The following is a 23467-nucleotide window of genomic DNA, read 5'->3' as shown; positions in this document are numbered from 1 at the left end:
ACTGAGGAAGTTCCCTTGTAAGTATTAGTATGTCTGCTAATGGGACCTGAAATACTAAAGAAGATTTCCATAGCCCCTGCTCAGTGCAGCCCTCCATAAGCAGCACCAATTCAGGATGAGCCAGTTCCCTGCAGGGGAAGTGGGAGCATCACCTAATGTTCTCTTGTGGTGTTGCTGTCTCAAGGGTGACAGAGTGAGACACATTCCTGCAGAACATTCAGGATGGCTCCAAACGGGCACATCAGTATCATTCCGTATAATGGGGCTACAGCCCCGTGCATACAGGTCTGAGGGAGGTGTTTCCAGCAGATGTTCTGAAAGAGAAAGCCATTCACAGTGTTGAATGTGATGCTGGCGATTGCATGCATTGATAAAAGAGAGTGTGATGTGTGTGTGTGTCTGAAATCACTTCCTGAATTTTACTGAGTGTGTGCAAGGAAATTTCTGAGATCACCAGAAAATAAGAGGGAAAACATAGACTAAGTGTCCCCAGCTCACCACTAATGTGGTGTGCAAGGTGACATCACTCTTCTTCATTGCAGCTACTCCTCTATTAACTCCACTTGCTGGAAGCCCAGCCATGAAAGACATCTGGGTGGGTACCCCAGTGTGGAGGGACTCTGAGTAACACATTGCATCCAGACACTGCACTACACAGAGTGTGTCTGTGGCTCAGTTCAAAATGGACATGGACACAGCATAGATAACCTTTACTGGCTAGAGTTGTTGTCCTGCAGCAGGACCTGTGCTCTCTTGATCAGTACATGACTCCAACCCCAGTTCTTGCTAGTGTGGCCCTCGAGAGGAAGTGCTGGGGTTCTGTCATCTGGTTTGTGCCTCCTGTACAATGGGCTTTTTAGTTTTCTTCAATGACCTCACACCAATTTGGAGACTTCTCTTACTATCACTGCCTCTGTTCAGGAACAGAGAGAAAGTGTTGGAACTTTCCTGCAGGAGAAGGGTGCTAAAGTGGTAGAGAGAGCATGATTCATACCAGGGAATTCAGGGGGGAAAATCAGCACCAGTAACGAGTGACTGCAGCATGGGAATGTGCCACGAATTAACAGTCAGGGAAACAACCTAAAGGCACTGGCTGTATTCAGCAACAGGAACTAAAGGAGTTAGTGAGGAGCATGTTAATTGTGAGCAAATCATGTAATCCACATTGCAGTCAGTTGGGTTTTGTCTCTCTTATACCCAGTCTGCAGATGCTGAGCACACACCAAGTGGTGTGTGTTGCAGCCAGCAATAGCTCTTGCTCCTAAGCAGGTTACTTTGGGGTCAGCAGTGCAAGGATTCATGATCTGCAGCCTTCTTCCAGCTCTGTTATTACATAGATTCACTAGTCTGTGGATTCAGTGCATTTCAGCTCATGTCAATTTAATCATCAGGAACCTCCACAGCCCAAGACTGACTAAGAAAAGATTCTGATGCCATAGAGCATGCTGCACTATCACCTATTTCTTTAAGAGTGTGTGCTGACAGGACACATTTAAAATGCCTGTAGGTGATCTAAACCATTACCAGCTACCCCTCAGACAGCATGGGTTTAAAGGCATTCCCTTCAGGTCTTCCAGGACTAAACATGAGCACTGGGTTACACATGGAAGTAGGCATCTCCCTTGGCTGTTGCTTCTAGAAGCAGCCCATAGCTTTAGCAGAATTTACTCATTTGAAGAAAGGTGACATTTTCACATGGGGACAAATGTGACAGAGGGAGATTGACCTTGGTTTTTCAGGGTAGCACTTTAAAAAGGGCTGCTTGGTGGTTCAGCTCCAGGTACTGGGAAGTTACAAGCAGTCTTTAGAGGGCAAGGAGGGGCTGTGTCAGGAGAAATCCAGGTATCTGCAAAATACAATGTATTGTAAAGTGTTAACACATTTATTAATTGCATGTGGGCAGACACCCTCCCACAATTTACTGTACCAATGTCATTTCCACATTGTAAGTGCTATGAATCAGCCAATATGTGACATTAATCTGCATTTATTACTGTGCAAGCTGACATAATGACCAGTTATGGGCTAACACATCAGGAACTGTTTAGTGAAGTACAGAAGCAACCCCCCAGTTTTCTGAAGCACCCTGGAATTATCCTGTGCGTGCTGTATCTACCCAAATCCTACTTATGTCCAACAGGCACATCCTTCCACAGCTGAGAGGTGCAACATGCATTGCTCAACACCTCCAGCAGCAATGCCACGTGCAGGTTCCATGGTGGTGGCTCTCTTCCTACCATCATGTACGGTTCACAGCTTCTTCTCTAGGTCACCTCTTTCTGGCAATGTTTCTTCATGAAGTTCCAGGAAGCTGCTTCACGGGTGCCTCACCTCCTTTGTTCACCCATAACTGGGAACACAAGGTGTTTGTCTTCCAGTTCTGTGGCATATGACCACTTACTTTCAGGAAGTGTTGGGAAAAATGCCGAAAGAATGAGAAACTGAACATGAGCCGGCTGCAGTGTGTGCTCACAGCCCAGAAAGCCAACTGTATCCTGGGCTGCATCAAAAGGAGTGTGACCAGCAGGTCGAAGGAGGTGATCCTGCCCCTCTACTCTGTTATTGTGAGACCTCACTTGGAGTATTGTGTGCAGTTCAGGTGTCCTCAACATAAAAAGGACATGGATCTGTTGGAACAAGTCCAGAGGAGGCCACGAGGATGATCAGGGGACTGGAGCACCTCCTGTATGAAGATAGGCTGAGAAAGTTGGGGCTGTTCAGCCTGGAGAAGAGAAGGCTGCGTGGAGACCTCATAGCAGCCTTCCAGTATCTGAAGGGGCCTATAGGGATGCTGGGGAGGGACTCTTCATTAGGGACTGTAGTGACAGGACAAGGGGTAATGGGTTAAAACTTAAACAGGGGAAGTTTAGATTGGCTATAAGGAGGAAGTTCTTTACTGCAAGGGTGGTGAGGCACTGGAATGGGTTGCTCAAGGAAGTGCTAAATGCTCCATCTCTGGCAGTGTTCAAGGCCAGGTTGGACAGAGCCTTGGGTGCCATGGCAGGGGGGTTGGAACTGCATGATCTTAAGGTCCTTTCCAACCCTAACTGTTCTATGGCTCTAATTTAGGATATTTGGCCTAAAAAAAAAAAAAAAGAAGAGTCAGAAACAACACCCAGAATGAAGATTTCTCTGGAGACAGTGGAAGTGCCCATTCCCTGTGCCCACTGCAAACAGGGCAAGGAATAAATCGTCTGGTGTACATATTAGTAAGATCTTCCTAATGATACAGAGAGATGAGTCTTGGAACAGCGCAGGAAGGTTTGTACTTTTCTAAAGTTCAAAGAGCTTAGGCAAGCCTTGGGAAGGAAAGGGTGAGGGTGACATCCTCGGTGCATATTCTTGAACTAGATGATCTGTGATTTCAAGATTTGGGCCTAGAGGCTGTCCTGGCAGAATGACACAGTTACAGAGCTTGAAGAAGCCCTGTATGGTGATAGCCCAGCATCTCATCCCTCAGAGACTCCTTAGCCAGAAATGGATTTGTTGTGCTCAAAGAGATGGTGTGGAGTGAAGGAATCCCACAGCAGCTTTGGAGAAGAGCTTCCAGGGAATGTGTTTTCTTCCATTTTCAGCCTCTGTAGTCCCAGAACTGGGGTTTCCCTCCGTCTTTATGCAGAATTCAGGCCTTTGAACACCACTGAAACAGAAATAGCAAAAGGTGATTCTTTCCCACCTTGAGAAATAAGCATGTCCCAAACACTCTTATCTCAAAAGCAGAAGAGACAGGCTGTGGAAACATGCAGGCTGGAAATAAGCTTTTGAATAGGAGCTGAGTCAGAAGAGCTTGTATAAATATTGATGTTGGTTTGTTTTGAGTTACTGCTGCTGATTTCATCTTTGGTTACATCTAATTTTATAATGATTGTTTAAAAGTCCAGACTGGATTTTAAAAGAGATATACAAAGCATATTTGTCAAATTTACTACTGGAGTAAGTTTGCTCTAATGATGATTTTAGTGAGTCTAGTTTCTTACTGTAGTAGCCGACTTGGCCTAATTCAATTGGAAGCTGGACATATACCTCTTTTGGGTCAAATCCACCTTAATCAAATCTCTCAGTATCAATAATCCTATGCCTGCTAAACCCATTAGTTATTTTGGTTGTGTCTGGCAAGATAAAGCTCTCTGTATTCAAAACCAGTGATTGAGTTTGTTCCCACATCACTGTATATTAATGCAATCTACCTCACAGGGGGGTTGGAAATACATGATCCTTAAGGTCCCTTCCAACCCCAAACATTCAGTGAGTCTATAACAGATGTATGTAAATACACCTGCACACAAACATGTATGTACAAATGTGTACGTACCCATATAGAGAACAGGTACATGTCCTGCCTACACACCTCATTGCTTCTCTAAGCAACAGAGGTCACTGTCGTACAGGACAAAGCTCCCTTTTGGCATCCACTTAAAGGCACCCCTGCAGGCAGGTCCATATCAAGCACCAACACCTTTTAAGTGTGATATTAGCTGAAAATCCAGTCATGTTTCTATGATAGCAATGGAAGCAAGATGTATTCACAAATAAATGTTTGCAGGAAATGTCCTTGTTTGGGAAACGAATGAGCACTTGGTCGGGAAATTCTGTGGTACCAGTGACATCCCCGTGGTACTTGGTGGCATCAAAACTCTTCCACTGAGCTCTGTTTGCACTGGGATGAGTGCACATGCCTTTATATGCACCATTTCTCTGTTTTTCCCAGCTGCCTTTACCAGTAACACTTTCACAGAGCAGGCCAGCCCTCCTCTCTCCCAAATCCATTCATTTATTCATCACTTAGGGCTTATTTTGGTTGCCAATGAACCCAAAGGTGCTCCAGACACATACTTCTTCTCCAACCAGCTCTTTTTCCTGTCATTCCTTGAATGTATTTTTGTGGCTGTAACATAAGAGGGGCATAATACAAAAGGAGGCCTCACTGAATCACTGCACAACACTTTTTCACCAGCCAACAGTACAGCTCTCAGCTTGCCTTTGCCTTTCTGTAGCTATGGGAAAACATGGCTTTGTTCCAGATGGAGGTTGTTTCCACACCCCTAACTCATTAGGAGTTTGGCATAAAACAATGTAATTCAGTGTAAAGAGGTGAGCAGAGGTGTGAAGCAGCACTTACTACTGAAGTACAAAGTACGCATAATGCAGAGGTTTCATAAATGATCTGATGCTCAGGTTTTTTCATGTAACTCAGTTGCATGCTAACATGAAATACAAGCCAAACACATAGCATCCATGTCACCAAAATAAGTTATTGGGACATAAAATGAAAATGAAATCCACATTCCAAGTTCTTTGTACTTCAGCAACAGAAGATGCCTGGCAGCTTTAGAAGACAGAGACTATCTCCATATTCTAGGTACCACATTCTTCCCCTGATCTGTTCCCTTAAACTTTGGCACTTACTTAATCACTGAGGTCTTTTCTTCAGGAACATGAGCAGCCTTTAACATGGAAGGTATCTGAATGTGGAATCCTACAAACAGTAAGTTTCACCTAAAAAAAAGAGAGACATTTTTATAGCTTGTTACATCTGGTCAACATCTGTGCTACTACCTGACTTGTATTTTAACTAGCTAAATGAAAATGCCCTATTAAGACAGATGAGTGTTTTTTTCATTGCTGAGACTGGCTTTCTTCTCTTTAGATGGCAACAGCATGTGATAACCTCAACTTTCTTGGCAAATTCAAATATGAATGAGTTCAGGTGTGGGTCAGAGAACCTGGATACTGAAATACGAGTCCAACCGAGAGGCACATAGGTAGTAACATGTAGTAGATCACAGTGGTGTTAAGGCACCCCTTGGAAATGTCCCACCCTCTTCCAAAAGGTGGTATCACACAAGGAGATGTGTAGTGCTTGATACCCAACAGGGGGTAGGAGTCTAGGGCTCTGCCCTCAGTACCCAAAACCACTACAAGCAACAGCATTCACTGCAGGCAATTGTTTATTTCCCAAAGTTTGCAAATCACAGGCCTCAGGCAAAAAAATACCAAGTAACTTTAATTTACTAATTGCTCAGTAGTATCTCTTGGGATTGCTCAGACTCCTTGAGATTAAGTCCTCAGACACAGCAGTGCTGACCCTGCACTCCCCAAATAGCCCAGGAATGAGTGATGCTACATCAGAATGATGCTGGTGAGCTCGTTGGTACTGAAGTTGCTCATGCCAATCTTAAATCAGAGTAAAGTGGTTTGATTGGAGGCACTAGAAATGTAAAAGGCAACTTCCTTTCTCATTTGTCTTTATTCATTTGACTCTCACCTTCAGGTTAGTCAAGCTTACCTCCTTTCTCATGGACCTGCTGATGAAGAAATAAGCCTCCTCCACATTCTGGGGCTGCAGATCATTCACAGCCACTATATGGTCTCCGTGGTTAAACAAGCATCCCACTTGGTGAGGACCAGTCCACTGGGAGACACTAGGGCATTTGGAGAACAAACAATAAAGGAAATGCATGGGATACCCAGTCACTGCTAACAGAACGTCAATGGATGAACAGGACTGCATTTATGGTACTGCCCTCTGGATTGAACCTGGAACACACAGGTTCAATGACTTTGCAACCTTTTGATCTGGTTCTAGCTGAAACCAAGCTGCTTCACCCATCCCAACAGCTTCTCCTAAACAGCACATGACACTGACACTGCAGCATGTTAACAAGTGAGACTGGTGCTAGCAAGTTCACCAGTGAAAGTCAGGGATTGCAGTCCAAAAGACTTGCTGTAGATGTTTTAGCCCAAAGTTTGCCTGAGATGGTTTCTGAAGTAATTCCAAAAGAATTAAATTAAAACTTATTAACATGTGTTTTATCTATGATATAACTGCAAGAGATCCATTGCTGTCCTGATGGGACCTTTTTGAGACCTCACTTAGATTACTGTGTGCAGTTCTGGTGTCCTCAACATAAAAAGGACATGGAACTGTTGGAACAAGTCCAGAGGAGGCCACGAGGATGATCAGGGGACTGGAGCACCTCCCATATGAAGATAGGCTGAGAAAGTTGGGGCTGTTCAGCCTGGAGAAGAGAAGGCTGCGTGGAGACCTCATAGCAGCCTTCCAGTATCTGAAGGGGGCCTATAGGGATGCTGGGGAGGGACTCTTCATTAGGGACTGTAGTGATAGGACAAGGGGTAATGGGTTAAAACTTAAACAGGGGAAGTTTAGATTGGATATAAGGAGGAAATTCTTTCCTGTTAGGGTGGTGAGGCACTGGAATGGGTTGCCCAGGGAGGCTGTGAATGCTCCATCCCTGTCAGTGTTCAAGGCCAGGTTGGACAAAGCCTTGGCTGGCATGGTTTAGTGTGAGGTGTCCCTGCTCATGGCAGGGGGGTTGGAACTGCATGATCTTAAGGTCCTTTCCAACCCTAACTGTTCTATGGTTCTATGGAAATTCCAATTTCTCTTTCCTGCTGATCTCTGATAGACTCTCCAAGCTATTTAGGATTAACTGACCTGACAGCCACTCATTCACATCTGACAGGCACCATCACAAGACATCCAGAACTCACCATATTTGTCCTGCTGCTTCGGTAAGCTTTAGGTAACTGTTAATATCAGCCAGGGGGACGAAAACATCCAACTTCTGCAGCTGGGTCTCATCTTTGATTTGACTGTGAGGGAAAACATCAGAGACCATAGGGTGACAGGACATCTCAAGTTAGAAGGGATCCATAAGGACCATCAAGTCCAACTGCCTCATAGAACTACCTAAAACTAAATCATATGACTGAAAGTGTCATACAGATGCTCCTTGCACTCTGAAAGGCTTGCCATGCTCTACCAGTGCCTCAGCTGAAACCCATGAACATGCCTATGCTCTCTGCAATGAAAATGGAGAAGACACTCACCTGAGCAGTATAGACAGCTGAACCACTGACAGTGGTGATGAATTTCGCCTTCTCTGGAGGGTTGGCTGCTGGCTGGTGCTGTTTTCTGGGAATTGTAGGTCTCTGTTTGCTTCCAAGTCTCTTGGACACGTGCTGTTGTCCTGGCATTCGGGAAGAGATGGGAGCCCATCATGTCTGCACGTGAGCTGGCAGCTCTCATCCAGCAACCTACTGAAGAGGCACAGTGATAACAAATGAAGTGGTTTGACCATTCCAGGCACTCTTGCTGTGTTTGTAGCTGGATCAAATAGCCATCAGTGAAGCAAAGAATAACAAGTTCTTGTAGAATATCCAGTGGACAAAATTACAGCTAAATAAAATAAACAGTCCTTCTAAAAATGGACCATAAATCCCAAAATAAACCTTTTCAGTATTTAAAGACTATTTATTAAGCCTGAAAACATTCCAGCTAACAACATGCCTGGATAAAGAAACTGAGTGCAGAGTGTTGGCCTTGGCTGTGCTGGCTTCTGAAGGGATTTAACACTGTCCCCTGGGAGATACAGGGGACATAACTCCTACGTGCTTGAAATCATTTTAGGTTTATTTGATGAGCCTTACAGTGCCTGGAGCCAGATCCCATCCACACCCCAAACAAGACTGGGGTTCATAGCAAAAGCTGGTATATTTTAACTTGAATGGCATTGATTTGTGACAGCTTTATAGTAATTCCCTCCAGGGGCTGCCAAAGAGACAGATGAGCTTGAATAGATCTATTGGAATAAACTGGTTCATGTGTCTCCAATTGCCTCCCACTATGGGGCATAAGAGCTGACTGTCAGTAGGTGGCAGGCTACAGCTAAAAGCTAAGGACGAGTCCTCTGGGTCAGGAGGTACGGTTTTATTGCGAAGGCACCCATCAGTGTACTGCGCTAGACCGTGGACGTTGTAGTTTCCTTGTGGCATTAATGCTGTGTTACAAAGTTCAGCTCTTTGTTTGTGACATGCCAAAACATTGTAGTCAGCATCAGACCTGCTCTTTGAAGAGAAACAGGAAGGAAGGAAGGGAGGAAGGAAGGGAGGAAAGGAGGAAGGGAGGAAGGGATGAAGGGAGGAAGGGAGGAAGGAAGGAAGGAAGCAAGGAAGGAAAGGGAGGAAAGGGAGGAAGGAAAACAACCTACTCAGGATCACAGAACTTCTCCCTGGGAAAGCTTGGAGCTTTTCCAGTCAGTTTTTCCCCAAGTCTATCTTTCTTTCTCTTTTAACCACCAGATAATGCTGCCTATTTGGAGAGTACCTGTCCGAAGGGTTGTTGTGCCTCGGCTACAGGACCTGAGTGAAGCAGGGGGTTGTTACATCATGAAAACCTAAGCAAAGTATGAGCCAACAGAAAGTGCTGCATTGTATAGCCAGAGCACATCTAAATGCATGAGTCTGCAATGTGAGTTTCAATTTCACCTTGATGAGTTTGAGTTTCATTCCCGGTATTGCCACGAGTTCTCAACTTTCTGAACCAAGGCCAAAGAAGGATTCACTCAAACAAGATGCAGCCTCTAGATATTGTTATGTAAATACCACAGATGACAGCTCTATCTGTACCACTTTGTCACTTAGTGCACAAACCTTAATGAAGTTGTGACTTACAGTGATTTCATTGGCATATAAATGTTCTCCTGTACTGGGTTTGTCTGCACTGCTTTCTCTTGCGCATCAAATCCAGCTGTAGGGTCAGGCTTTGATACCTCAGTAGTCCACTGCTTAAAACACGTAACATAAGACATTAACATCATTGCTCTGCCTGGAGAGAAAATCTTAATTCCCTTGTTTGGTTCAGAGATTTAGATTGGATATAAGGAGGAAATTCTTTACTGTAAGGGTGGTGAGGCACTGGAATGGGTTGCCCAGGGAGGTTGTGAATGCTCCATCCCTGGCAGTGTTCAAGGCCAGGTTGGACAAAGCCTTGGCTGGCATGGTTTAGTGTTGTTTAAGCACATCAGCTAATACAGCTTGGCTGTACAGTCCTGGGAGGGAGGCTGTAACCTCTGCAGTGTAGCTTCTCCTGACCACTAGCTACATGGGAAGCCTGGAGGAATGAGCCTCCCAGATCAGAGGCAAAATTTGTTTAAATTACCAGTATGATTCCTCCTGCTCCCTTGTTCACAGTGAAAAGTAGGTACCAAAGTACTTTACAGTGCTTTTAAAGCACTGGTTTGTTTTATGCAGCTTTTCTACCAGAAGGCTCCTTTGAAATGAGTCCACTGTATTTTTTTCTTGTGCAAATGAAATCTCTGTTCCCTTCTGCTTTATCTGTGTATTTCTATTGCAAGGTACTAGTGGCTCCTTATACAAGTTCCTCTTTGGCTCATTAAATGTCATCTGTCTCCTTGGAGATGCTAGCAAACCAACAGAAAGAAAACAACTGACAAACTACCTGTGCTAAGATACTGCTGGGAGTTTGGTAATAATCTTCTTCGTCCTTTTTGATGTCTTCATCTGTATCTGACGACAGCAGGTTTTCCTCACACTTTCCCAGAGTTTTATCCTGTTAAAAGAACGGGTTTGTATTTAACAGGGTCAGTTACACAGCTTGTTTAAGATGTATTTTTTTAATCTATATGGAGAAGTAATAGCATCAGCAAGCATCCACAGAAAACACGGAAAAACATGTTTCTCTTTGAAGTGAGAGATGCTCAGAGCCAGTCTGGTTTAGAAACAAGGTGTCTATGTTTGTATTTTTGAGATGCACTGCACACAGACAAAACTGGCTACTGGTGTTATCGCATTAGTACTTCTCATAGATGGGTTTGTGGTAACCAGGCAATTGAAATTGTTTGTGTGTTCACAACCTGCTTAAAAATCAAGTGAGTTAAAACACTTCAGGTATGAACCTGCAGGCATTTAAGGTCGCTTGAGTTCTAAAGTCTTTGCACTAGGAAAAAGATCTATGGAAAACCTAGAAGTGGATCATGATGCATTTGTCCTTTTTAAGCACCTTTTAATTGCTTTCAAGTACAGAATGAATTTGGGACTTCCTTGACTAAGGAGAAGTCTAATAGCTCATACTTCTCCATGAACTAGAACATACAGTGGAGGGCTGGAGATCTGACACAGAATCCTTTGTGTCCTGAGTGATTCTGCTTTCACAGATACTTGAAATTCTAAGTTTGTGGCAGTTTGGTAAATCAAGGAGAAATTAATCCCTCCACCACGTTTACCTTTCTAAGTCACAAAGACAAATGACTGATTTTCATATCTCCTGGTTGACTTCACTGTAGTGAAGACTATGGTAATTGGTATTTAGCTGCCTCCCAATGCAATTCTTCACGCCATGTTTGTGATGCAACCTCTTTTTATCTCTTCATTTACATTCTTGGTTTCCATGGTGATCGCTTTAATAATTGCTAAATATGCCACAGAATATATTACTGTTTTCAAGGTAAATGAAACTAATTACTCTCTTACATGTAAAGAGAGGAAACTGGCATCGAATAGATATTAAAGATGATGAATGTATTTTTGTTCCCTGGTATAAACAACATACAAAGCAACTCATGCAGTAGGAGTCAGAACAAACCTGCAAAGATCCTTCAAGAGGTGCATAACAAACCCACAGCAGGAGCAAAGCTGGCTCTGTAGTCATGATCCAAAGTCATGAATGAGTTTCCCAGTGGCTTTTCAGGGGCTTTGGGACAATCGAACAAGTAACACTTGAGGAGAAGGGGGAAGAGGAAGTGATTTTTATGAAGTCGTGAGATCCTCCAGCTCCTAGGAAATCTCAGAGAGCTGAGAGCACTCACCAGCTTCCCCAACTGAGCCTTCAATCACAGGCAGTGGCTACCTTTTGCTAAATGCTTAGTGTTTCTCCTTGGTACCATTGCAGATTACAGGGACAGTGGAAAGGAGAAGGTTAAGCTGCAGCAGCACTGCATTGCCACGAAGCAGTCTGTGGACGTCCCTGTTCCTCCAGGTGTTTTACCACCAGAGAACTGCAGTTAACCTCAATGTATAGTTAATACCAATTGAACAGCTAAACAAGCTCTTTATGCCTCTGTTGAACCATGATCTGTTGGAACAAGTCCAGAGGAGGCCACAAGGATTATCAGGGACTGGAGCACCTCCTGTATGAAGATAGGCTGAGAAAGTTGGGGCTGTTCAGCCTGGAGAAGAGAAGCTGCGTGGAGACCTCATAGCAGCCTTCCAGTATCTGAAGGGGGCATATAGGGATGCTGGGGATAGACTCTTCATTAGGGACTGTAGTGATAGGACAAGGGGTAATGGGTTAAAACTTAAACAGGGGAAGTTTAGATTGGATATAAGGAGGAAATTCTTTCCTGTGAGGGTGGTGAGGCACTGGAATGGGTTGCCCAGGGAGGTTGTGATTGCTCCATCCCTGGTGGTGTTCAAGGCCAGGTCGGACAGAGCCTTGGGTGCCATGGTTTAGTGTGAAGTATCCCTGCCCATGGCAGGGGGGTTGGAACTGGATGATCTTAAGGTACTTTCCAACCCTAACTATTCTATGATTCTATGATGTGGAATTACATTAGAGAGCAAGTAGACTATGGAGAAAATTTGTTGTAGCACAAGATGGACATGATACCTGGATAACAACTGAGTAATTGTTAATTATAGGCTCCTCAGGGAAAGTTACGTGTTGCACTTGGGCAGAGGAACTGATCAAAATCTCTGTCTGTGTCTAAAAGATCCTGACAAGGATGCCTAGCTGCCTTCAACACAGTAATGCTCAGTGTAGGGTGATGCAAGTCAGGGCTCCTTACTTTGATGTATTTCAGGTATTTAAAGCTGTGTATCAAAATAGCTGACACTGAACTGCTGAGTCAGATTTGGTTTGGTAGGTCCAAAAAGCGAACTGAAAGGGAGCCAGGTCCCCAGTCCTCTGCAGGGTCCTTGCCTGTGTGACTAGACTTGGCTGACATTGGAAGGCCTGTGTGTGCATGAGTAATGGCTACTGAACAAGGCCTGGGCCTGGATGAGGGAACCACCAGTAAAAAGCAAAACCCATCAGATGCTAGAAATGTGGAGTCATACTTCTGAAAGGAAGTAAATACAAGGGATTAATGCAGAGATCAGCTGTCTATAGACATCACTGAGCAGAGAATAGATCTGGAGATGTTAGCAGATGCTGAACTTATGAGGCAACTGAAGTATTTTTATCGAATGGACAAACATTTTTGTTCCTTGTTAGCTGTATGGCAAGGTCAGTTATTTTCACACATGCTGAAAGAGAAAGACGAGCTTCCTGCTATTGCCTCTGCTTCAGGCTAAAAAGGTAAAATACAGATTCCTTGTATTTTAACCCTCATGGTCAGTCTGTCTTGTGTCTAGACAGCTGCATGCAATACATATAATACACGCTCTCTGAGGCATCATAAGTATGAGGAGAATTAACGAATGAGACAGAAAAAGCATGCATAAGGAGGAGACAGAAAGACAGCCTTGGTTTGCATCCATAGGAGCAGTAGTTAAAGTCAGACTAAGGGTTAACCCAATGCATTTCAGAGCTCAGACTCACAGTTGAATTACTGCAGCTTCATAAAGCACTGTGTATCAGCTTAGCTTTGCTAACAGCCCATGGCATTCCAATGTCGTTTCAACTATTTTCACTTCTTTACGCTAAATTTAGCTGTATTATCTCATAGGTGCTGCCAGCCCATATGCATGGATGGTGACTGCAACACGTGAATTACCACACTGTTAGCTATGACAGCAGAAATTCTCTAGATCATAGCCCAATGCATAAACTGCCAATAAATATTTGGGTTTAAACTCAGCTGCCAAACTGCATTCAGGTGTGGTACACCTTTGGTTGCACCTTCTGTTCCGTTGAGAATGATCAGGGGCCTGGATCACCTCCCATATGAAGATAGGCTGAGAAAGTTTGGGCTGTTCAGTCCGGAGAAGAGAAGGCTGCGTGGAGACCTCATAGCAGCCTTCTAGTACCTGAAGAGGGCATATAGGGATGCTGGGGAGGGACTGTTCATTAGGGACTGTAGTGACAGGACGAGGGGTAATGGGTTCAAACTTAAACAGGGGAAGTTTAGATTGGATATAAGGAGGAAATTCTTTCCTGTTAGGGTGGTGAGGCACTGGAATGGGTTGCCCAGGGAGGTTGTGAATGCTCCATCCCTGGCAGTGTTCAAGGCCAGGTTGGACAGAGCCTTGGGTGATATGGTTTAGTGTGAGGTGTCCCTGCCCATGGCAGGGGGGTTGGAGCTTGATGATCTTAAGGTCCTTTCCAACCCGAACTATTCTATGATTCTGTGATTCTATGACTCTGCTGCGAATTGAGAGGATGGGTGAGAATCACCTGATTGCTGCAGGAGTTTGCTCAGGAAACGCAGGTCAGAACGTTCAGCTTATAATACACAGTACCATTCATCACTGTGCCTTCTTGGATCATCCCTGCCAGATACGGAAGCTAAATTACCTGAAGTCATATTAATGCTGACGGAAGGTCAGCCCTGAGGTGTGCCTTGATTTAACAAATCTGTGTTCTGTAGTTCAGCAGTTCAGTTTGATTGATTGAACTGCTACTGGCAGAGGCTGCAGAAAGAAAGCATTTAGGAAGATTGTGGCACGGATGAGAAATGCAATGGAAGGAGCAAACCCTCAAGCAGAGCAACCTGGGAGTCTTTAAACAAGTTCTTAGAAAGTTATTTTCAGTGCTAAACAAGACAACAGGCAAAATATGTAGGAACCTCTCATAGTGAAAACCAATTCAGCGTGCTGGGAAAGTATCATCTATAGTTACAGGCGAGACAAGAGCCAACAGTGGCTTCTGCAGACTGAATAAGTAAAGAGCTGTTTGATTTGTTCTGCTCACCAGACTTGGAAAAATTCCTCTTGGTGAGTCACACTGAGCCTGATGAGGGCCAGGGTCTGAGTTAGGCCTGTTCTTGTCTTCTGAGGAACCATTCTCCTATATACAAAAGGAAAGAAGTTGACTCCTGAAGGAAGGTACACTGGAGGTGCTTCATCTGCACTCAGCTTCCTCTGGCTAGGCCGTGTGCATACAGCTTCATGACTAGAGAAAACCCAACAATTCCTTGGCTGCTATTTAGTCTGTCACCAGAGGATGAGGACTGCAATTGCTTTGGGACAGAAGCAATGCTTTCCTTCCTGTCTATTTAAATACTGAGGGGGAAGATCTGATCTGGAAGGCACAGAGAAACTGAATCTGAACTCCCCTCTAAGTGTTACAGCCTGAAGAGAGAGACAGAGAAACAGCACAGTCACAAAACAGGAGGAACGTGGCTTGCAGCTGCCAAAACAAACATCACACAGCTTTGCCAAGGCATGTCAAAGCTAATCTTCAGGGGCTTATTTCATGCCTGCTAATCTTTGCCAGTCAGTTGAGACAGCAAGCGAGTATCATTTCTCATCGCCATCAACACCTGCCTTTACTTACATGCAGACTTCCCTCAAAAGTCTTTCCTTTCTGGGCACTTCCTGACGTTATCATCTAGCTCCTACTCAGGAACCTCATCAGAGAGCAGAACAGGCCACCTGGGCACCCACGGCACCAGCTCTGAAGAACTTGTGGTGGAAAAAGTCAACTATACAAATCAAATATCACAGTCACCCCTCAGAGCAAGCTCATTGTAAGCATGGCTCATCTGGTTACCTTCTGGTAGCTCTGCCTTTCCACGATACTGGTCGTATCTATAGAATTTAAGAACAGTGGCAAGGAGGAAGGCCGGCTTCTGACTTCTGAGTTTGGAGGATCTTGGGTCTAGAAGTGAGATAACAGCAGTGTAAAAAGACAGGTACCTGGTGGGCATGGGCTACAATATACCAACGCATTCCACTAGTCTAAATCTTCACTTCTAACGGCTCAGAGATGTTGTCTACCTGACATTTTTCAGTCAATAGATTTGCTCTGCTTGCACTTTGAGCTGGCTGAAAGCTGCAGGGATGTAAGTAGCTTAGCGCTGAGTCTGAATAGCAGGCCTGGCTGGCTGACAAGGTGAAGAAACTTGAGTCTGAGCTTGAACTAATAATAGGGCTTCAGCTGGTTCATAACACAGACAGAGTAGATGTGGGTTGGTTTGTAAAACAGCACATAAATATAACTAAAAAGCATGCAGTAAGATAGCACCCAGGCTTGCATTCTGACTCATCAAGGTGCCATTCACTGCAGCATGTCAATCATCTCCTAATTTCCGTGTAGCTTACTCTTCAATGAGATTCTTTCAATGTCAAATCAATCCCAGCAGACAGACTGTGCAGCACCTGCTTAATGCATAAAACCAGGGTACAAGATTTATATGGAAAATGAATTTCTGATTAAGCAAGGCAAGGGCCAACTTGCAAAGCCAAAATCAGGTTTCTAATGACATTACAAACTTCGTTCTTTCTAACACCAAGTGCAGAAACGTGTCACCTGAGGGCAGCATCCACCCCTTTTGGCCTCCTTGCAGACTGAAGATATCACAGTGACCCAGTCCTCTGTTTCCTGCCTGTAGTTTGGAACAATAGAAGTGAAAACCTATTCACAGGTAAAGCACAAGGAAAGCCTACCTACTTCTTCCTATGGGGCCGAAAACAATGCTTCCTGAAATCAATGGGGAAAATGTGCACTTTCCTTTCAAAAGGGAGTGCTGGGTTTGACTTCAGAGAGATGCAGCCCAATATTGGGAGCTAAAAGGTATTCAGGAGGGAATAGTATGTGTGTGTGCAAGAGACATGGAGATGGAAAGAGATGGGGAGGGGGGACCATGCTTTCTACTTCATTTTCTGTGTGTAATGCTGCCCTGTTGAGTCCTGCCTTAAACACAGCTAGCAAGGCTTGGGAATGCATTTGGGCTAGCAGGATGAGAAACATGCCATGGAAGGCATGTTCCTGCTCCGGCAGGGGATTGGACTAGATGATCTTTTGAGGTCCCTTCCAGTCTGTAACATACTGTGATACTGTGATACTGTGAAGGACCCCGGAAGCCCTGTTTCATGCTTGTGGTGGGTTTAGCTGGATTAATTCCAGACCACTTCCCACCAATCATGGGCTGTGAGAGCAGTGCCCTGGGGGAAAGCATGAGGTGGCACGCTTAAGTGGCACACAGGTATGTGTTTGTCTTCGGCACTTACCAGCATTTCACACATCAGCTGCTCTTCTGCCTGAAGGCAGAAAACCCCCTGACACGCCTGTGGCTGGGAAACTGAAGAGGAAAAGCGGGAAGCAGCAGCAGAGGAGCCCTGTGCCAAATGCTCTCCATCACCTAACCGAGCTTTGGCTCATCACCTCGACAGCAGCAGTGTCTGTCCCTGCTGAGGACTGGATTGCAGCCTGGGAAAGCAGGGAGCACACCATCCTGCTGCAGTAAAGGCCCCAGGCATTCCTCTTTGGATCTGTTTTCACTTGGGGGAATTTTCCAGCGATTTATCCACAAGGAGCAGAAGCTTTCCTAACTCCCAGCAGCCACTGAGTGAGAAGACAAAGCTCTCTGCTCTTCCTTGACCCTTAATAGTACAGTTTGACATGGCACTGCCACACTGATGTGCTGCCACCATCCCCATTCCCAGCCATGTGCTCCTCCTACTTCCTTGTGTTGGACATTGTAAGTGTGGATGCAGGGAAGGTTAGCTCGCCTACCTGAACCAGCAAAACATTAACCCAGCCATGGGGGGAAAATGGTACAAGAAAGAGCAGTTTTCCATTGAATCAACCACTGATCAGCCATCCCAGAGCTGAGCAGTCAGTAGCTGAGACACAAGAAGGGATGGAAGCACCTGGGAGGGAGCTGGACCTTCCCTTGGGGCAGTGGCTTAGTGTTACATTATCTTAACTGTAATGTCTGTACTTGCACATCTTTCTATGCCTACCTGCTGCTCCCAATGAGGTAGTAACACCTGTTTCCAGTGCTGACGGACATCACCTGCTCAGGAAGGCATTTAAACATCTTCCTCACCATCTCCATCATTTCGGATTTGCTGATGCCAACTTCAATATTTATGATTCTGTTAAGAGAACATGCGGAACATCCTATATAACTATACATACATAGATAAAAACATACACACACATGTGTGTATGTGTGTATATTACTCTAAGCACAGCATAATATGGTGGGTCCTGCATGGGAAAAGGTAAACAAAAGCATCCTTAAGATAATAAGCACACACAGTCAAAAGACATGGTCTTTCAGTGAAGAGAACTTCCAAGCAAAAGAATAAAATTGACTTTAGCAGACTTGTGTCCAGATTTTGGACCTATAAAAGGGGCTGTTGGTCTAATACAGTCTTGAAAAGAAATGAGTCAGAAAAACTCCTGGCAGATGTCTTTGAACCACTGCAGAACAATACATTTGATTTGAAATGAATTGTGTATTAACAGTGTTTCAACGGAGGGGAAGAGGAACAGAGTGTTCCTCTTAATGGATGCTTAAATGTAAGCACTACTTCCATTAACTCCCAAGAAGTTAAATGAGTAAAAATAACACCAACAATGCTGATGGTAATAATGTAACCACATCCCACTGAGCAAATTGGAATTTCTTTGAAAGGTTCACAATGTAAATCCTTTTAATGGAAAAAGCACAATAGCAATGGGAGTACAGTGACCTCCATGCCTAACAATTCCAGAAGCCTGGAGTATTAAGCTCAAGGTCTAACTGGTAAAATCTTTAACTTTACATTTCCCTTTACATTTACTCTTTCCTTTCCAAGTATCTCATACCATATGTAACATGGTGAAGGGTGCTAGTTCAAGACCAATGACACATAGCCTTGCTGCAGTGCGCACAGTGCTGAGGGGAATGAATATTCGGTTGATACGCTGGAGGGAAGGAATGCCATCCAGAGGGACCTTGACACGCTTGTGAGGTGGGCTGATGCCAGCCTCATGAAGTTTAACCATGGCAAGTGCAAGGTCCTACACATAAAAAAGTGACGCATTTAGTTACATACTGATCAACAGCTATGGAGCCTTTTATGTTCTGGCCTTTCAGATACTTCAGGATGTAACTGCCCTTGCTGGATTTGGACAAGATGAAGAAACGCCTTTTCCAGGAATTCTGATGAAGAGAAAGTAATTTGTGTCTTGTTAGATTCCAGGACAGCAAAAATAACAGATGCTTGCTGAGAGATTGCTGGAATATGACTAATCTGTGCTAGTTTACCTGTGAGCTGAAAAGCTGAAGAGGTGGTGATTTGATGAGGAATCCGTGCTTGCACACTCCACCTTCAGGGCAAAACATATCTGCAGTTCTCACTAATCCAAGGGAAATGAACAGCACCATTATTTTGTTGGCAATTAACCTCTTACAAAGACCTGGAAATTGTTGCTGAGCACTGGGCTTCTGTCCTTAAATGCACATAAATTACATTACAATTACAGAAGACAAACAGAAATCAAGACTATAAAATATAAGGCCAGACCATGCTTCCCTGATGTCAACATTACTGCTGGCCACTGTCCCAGACTGTAAACAAGTGATAGTGACAATACAGGGAAGATATCATGGAAGGTATCATGAGCATCTGTCTTATTTAACTGGTCTTACTTAACTTCTGGAGTCTGGTCTTATTTAACTTCATAATTAGGGACCTGAAAGACAGTAAGCAGCCCCTCTTGAAACCTGTTCACTTTGGATAGGTTGCAGACACAGACACTGTGAATCATGTTGTGACAACAGGAAAAGTCTTTAAAACACGAGGGGGGGTGGGAAATGCCTGAATGTATTCATGTGTACTCTGTAGCCAGTTGTAGTTTAGGATTCATGTTTTCCAGTCACTGATCACAATCTCACTTTTATTAATGCACCTTAACTTCCAATGAAAGGACAGGCAGTGTCATTCAATTTTTTAAGCTATAAACCATGTATGGGAAATTAAGATTTCTGAAGACTTCAGTGATTGAAAGGAGCAGAAACAACCTCATTTTAGATCTTTCAGTAAGAGAAGATACATGATATGGATAAGTTCTAGGAAATATAACATGACCAAACTTTGTGGTGGTGCAAGAAACACTTGGTTCTGAAATCCCATTTACTACTGGCTTCAGTGGAGGTTAAGGCTTCATCACCAGCGCCTTGGACATACTGAGTGTACCTTCCAGTTCCCAGTTAATGTGATAGGGACCACAGAAACTTCTGCTATAAAGGGAAATGCTGCATTTAGGCCAGATTCATTAAGGAAGGAAGCAGAGGGCAGAATTAACACACAGTGTAAATCCAGGTGAGATCCCCATATTTTCAGTATGCTGTTTTCACCTGGTTTTCCCCTACTGTTTACAAAATCCTTGGCAGGCAGAGGGCAAAGAGAATGGTACCATATGCTGGTAAGAACGGATTGAAACCTGATTCAACCTTACCACTGACAAACCTTAGGAAACAACATTTTGTACCTGCAGACTTTCTTTTAGCTGTAGAAGCCATCCTGATTGTTTCTTCCACCCAGATAGTAAGCAGAGCAAGGACATTGAAGCTAATTCCTTTGGCTTTACTTGCTGCTGAGCAGCACTTCACTGCACGCACGGCTGCCTGAGAAAATAACAAATACCTCACAAGTGGGTGTTTTATCATAGTGATGATTAAACTATGTAAAATAAGCACAGAAAATCTATAATAAACTATATAAATAATATAAATAATAAATGAACTATATAATCTACAATAAATTATATAATTTCATATGAGCATAAGACATCATAGTATTTTATATTGCAAAGTAAATTGTACCTTTTATGCCCCAATATTATATTCACTTTGTTACAATATAATGATAAAATTACAAATAGTAAGACATTATAAATTTCTATAGGCCAAAGATGCTTTGCCTAGGACATGGTGTGACCTGTCAGTTGAACCTCATTTTGCCCCTTCCTCTGCACTAGACTGAACACCTATAACCTGGGAATATCACATCCCACTTATGTTGCTGACTCTGCCTTAGCAGTGCGATCAGCCCTGTATAAAATAAGCACAGCTTGGCCTAAAGAACTGAAAATCTATTCAGAAAATCTAGTCATAATACCATGGTAATTATAGTAATTTGCAAGTCTGTAGCATTCTTAATGCAATGCCCTCTGAGTAATTCATAAACAGCGATGAAATAAACTTCACAGCTTTCAAAGAGGTGGATTAATATTGTGATTTTCCACAGGGGTGAACAGAAAGTATCTGGTTTTATTTACATCAATTTAGTTTTGCAGTGTCTCCTCCAGTATTACCAGGGAAATGGGAATCTCGCTGTAAACCTGAGAAGATAAATAACGTGCTCATTGGCACAGCCAGGCTCTGGCAGAGATGAGGACAGAGGCTGGCAGAGAGGCAGAAAGCACTGATGTCTTTCCATGGATTTCTCCAAAGTTTTGTTAAATCACCCTTTAACAAAACATGTAGGCAGTGGTCTTGGGATTTGGTAAGTGCTCTAGAGATGAAGCATTTAGAAGGTAAATGGTGAGTTTGGTTAATGGGCTTCCATTAGGTTTTTTTATTGGAGCTAATTTGCCTTTTGTTATTTTCCTTTGGGAAGAACACCGGGTGTCAGGATAAGAGAGCCAGACCTCCAAAGCACTGCTGTTTCTTTGCAATGTATTTGTGAGTTCTGCACTCCTTCCCATCACCTGCACACACACCACTACATTTTGCACACTGGAGAGCTTTTTATTATCTCACAATTCCTTCTTAGTCCATCTAAAATCAGATCTAGCTTCTCTCATGCACTTACATCTCCAGTGTGTAACAGCATGTCTGTAACATCATTTAGGAAACTTAAGTTGCCATTTGCCTTACCTCAAAGCTCTCATTTATTGCAAAATCAAATCCCTTCCTGTTAGTAACTTGGTTTAAGTTGTTTGTTAGCTGCAATGAGGTTACAATCTCCAGCATGCAGAGCCTCTTCTGGGAAAATGTGAAGGGTTCTTAAGTGCTGTTCTCTCATCCTCTGCTGAGCTCCCTGGCTGGACTGAGAGATCTAAGGGGTTTCTTTTGTTTCTGTTTCTTCAGTGATTGCCTCCACGGTGCCAGAAGTAAACATGGTGTGGTCAGGAGTGGTGATCAGAAAGGGCTGGCTATTTTCTGGCCTCGCTCATCTGACATGGGGTTGATTACACACAAATTTCTACCTCTGACGCACAACTAAAGCTATAGACTTCCTCATCTCAACAGGCAATACCATGCTGTAGATGAGAATGACCCATTGCAAACTTATGCCCACTGCAGATCTCTGCATGGCATTTCTGCCTGTATTCTTTTGTGGGGTTTTGGTTTGGTGGTTTTTAGGGAAACCTTTGTGATTTTGCCTTTTAGGGAAAAACATCTGATGTACAAATTTACTGCTAGGGTTTTCATCTCTTTCCTCCCCCCCAAAAAAGGACAAAAAAGCGACTTCCAAACCTAATAACTACACACCAAGTCAGACTGTTAGTGTCAACAGTAGGGTTGCAATGAAAGACAATGTAATACTCTTTTCTACATGACCAACAGAGTCACTGTGACAGGCAAATGAAACAAGTCTTGCAAAACAATGTTCCAAGAGCCTATGATAGGAACAAAGTCTCTTCTAGGTCTCAGCAAAAGTCAAGATTTAAAGGGAGAGAGAAACCCACAAGGTTATAGCTGTGCTATCTCACTCTGCATTTTGGAAACGAGTTTTTAGTTGTTGCATTTAATTGTCTTCAATGGGAAGCAACACTTTAAACAGTTTTTGTCTAAATCAAAATAGACACCACCCATTCTATGACTATTCCCCCTCACATTTTTGTGTGCCTGGCATTAGGAGATTCCATCGCTTTCAACCTTTTGAAATGCAGTGAGGCACTTCAGTTAAAATGCAAATAAAATGCTTCAAATTATTAAGATGTAGGCTATTATAAAGCTTCCAAAATATAATACCAAGATAAGGAAAACAAACTGGTAATACTTACAGGTAAAATGCCTTTATGATGCAGAAGGTCTTAGAAGAACACACCTTTAAGCATTTCCAAATTCCTTGTATCACCTCCTGCAGCAAAGCACGGTGTGTCCTTGCCCTGCATTGTGACAGCCTTCTTATAGTCCATGTGCAAATACAAACACCCTGAAATTTGACCCACGGAAATTTCTGCCATTGCCATGGGAAGCAAATTAAAGGCTGTTCTGAAAGGGGAAACCCAAGAGATTAATATTCACTTAGAAGCAATGACAAAATACAGACATTTGAGGCAGCTATGAACATTGCCCATGCAGAAAAGAAGCCTGGAGACAGCACATATTTGTTGTTTCAGCTTTCTAAAGTCCCTTCATTTCCCCTGAGCTGTATCTAAAACATAGTACCCACTCATGATTGAAAGATAAAGCAACAGTAAGACCCTAAAAGATCATAAAGTACAATAGAATGTAACCAAGTTCAGATTTAAAGAACATCATTTACTGAAACAGAAAACAGTGAAGCTACTTCTTATGCTACTTACATAACTGCGAAGGCATGTTATGCTCGGTGCAAGATTAAGTGCTGGTAGGTCAGGATATTTCCTTTAAAGCATTTTCATCTTTTACTTTCTTCATGGCTTACCCACTGTAAAACTTATCTTAGAATCATAGAATCAGAATAGTTAGGGTTGGAAAGGACCTTAAGATCACCCAGTTCCAACCCTCCTGCTATGGGCAGGGATGCCTCACACTAAACCGTATCACCCAAAGCT

The 23467-nt window shown here is 43.5% G+C and overlaps 1 protein-coding gene across 3 annotated transcripts; it reads right to left on the bottom strand.

The window, feature by feature from the left end:
- Positions 1-3110: 3110 nt before the first annotated feature.
- On the bottom strand, positions 3111-22873 carry PLEKHS1 (pleckstrin homology domain containing S1). Of its 3 annotated transcripts, XM_061372738.1 has the most exons (16): positions 22712-22873; positions 21058-21213; positions 20189-20320; positions 18963-19054; positions 18751-18857; positions 17668-17802; positions 16232-16307; positions 15473-15580; positions 14672-14767; positions 10262-10372; positions 9475-9584; positions 7852-8061; positions 7513-7614; positions 6287-6422; positions 5407-5496; positions 3111-3640 (listed from the first exon to the last, which is right to left on the bottom strand). In XM_061372738.1, exons 3-15 carry the CDS (start codon positions 20217-20219, stop codon positions 5428-5430), a joined length of 1383 nt encoding a protein of 460 aa, XP_061228722.1. In that variant the 5' UTR covers positions 20220-20320; positions 21058-21213; positions 22712-22873; the 3' UTR covers positions 3111-3640; positions 5407-5427. The 3 variants fall into 3 exon arrangements, with proteins under 3 accessions (XP_061228722.1, XP_061228724.1, XP_061228723.1); XM_061372740.1 differs by lacking the exon at positions 14672-14767; XM_061372739.1 differs by lacking the exon at positions 21058-21213 and having other exon boundaries at positions 20189-20324.
- Between the last annotated feature and the right edge of the window lie 594 nt (positions 22874-23467).

Source organism: Neopsephotus bourkii, unplaced genomic scaffold, assembly GCF_033783945.1.
Source record: "Neopsephotus bourkii isolate Nb327-2 ecotype Australia unplaced genomic scaffold, CSIRO-AGI_Nbou_v1 NB_1615, whole genome shotgun sequence".
Taxonomy (NCBI): Eukaryota; Metazoa; Chordata; class Aves; order Psittaciformes; family Psittacidae; genus Neopsephotus; species Neopsephotus bourkii.
This window is presented reverse-complemented; position numbering and strand designations above follow the sequence as displayed.

Excerpts from the sequence above, each read along its gene's own strand:
- PLEKHS1 (XM_061372738.1), bottom strand. The coding sequence starts at position 20,219 with ATGGCTTCTACAGCTAAAAGAAAGTCTGCAG. Across the intron at positions 15,581-16,231 it reads GGGGTGGATGCTGCCCTCAG|ACCCAAGATCCTCCAAACTC; the intron begins GTGACACGTTTC and ends TCTCACTTCTAG. Across the intron at positions 5,497-6,286 it reads GCAGGTCCATGAGAAAGGAG|GTGAAACTTACTGTTTGTAG; the intron begins GTAAGCTTGACT and ends TCTTTTTTTTAG.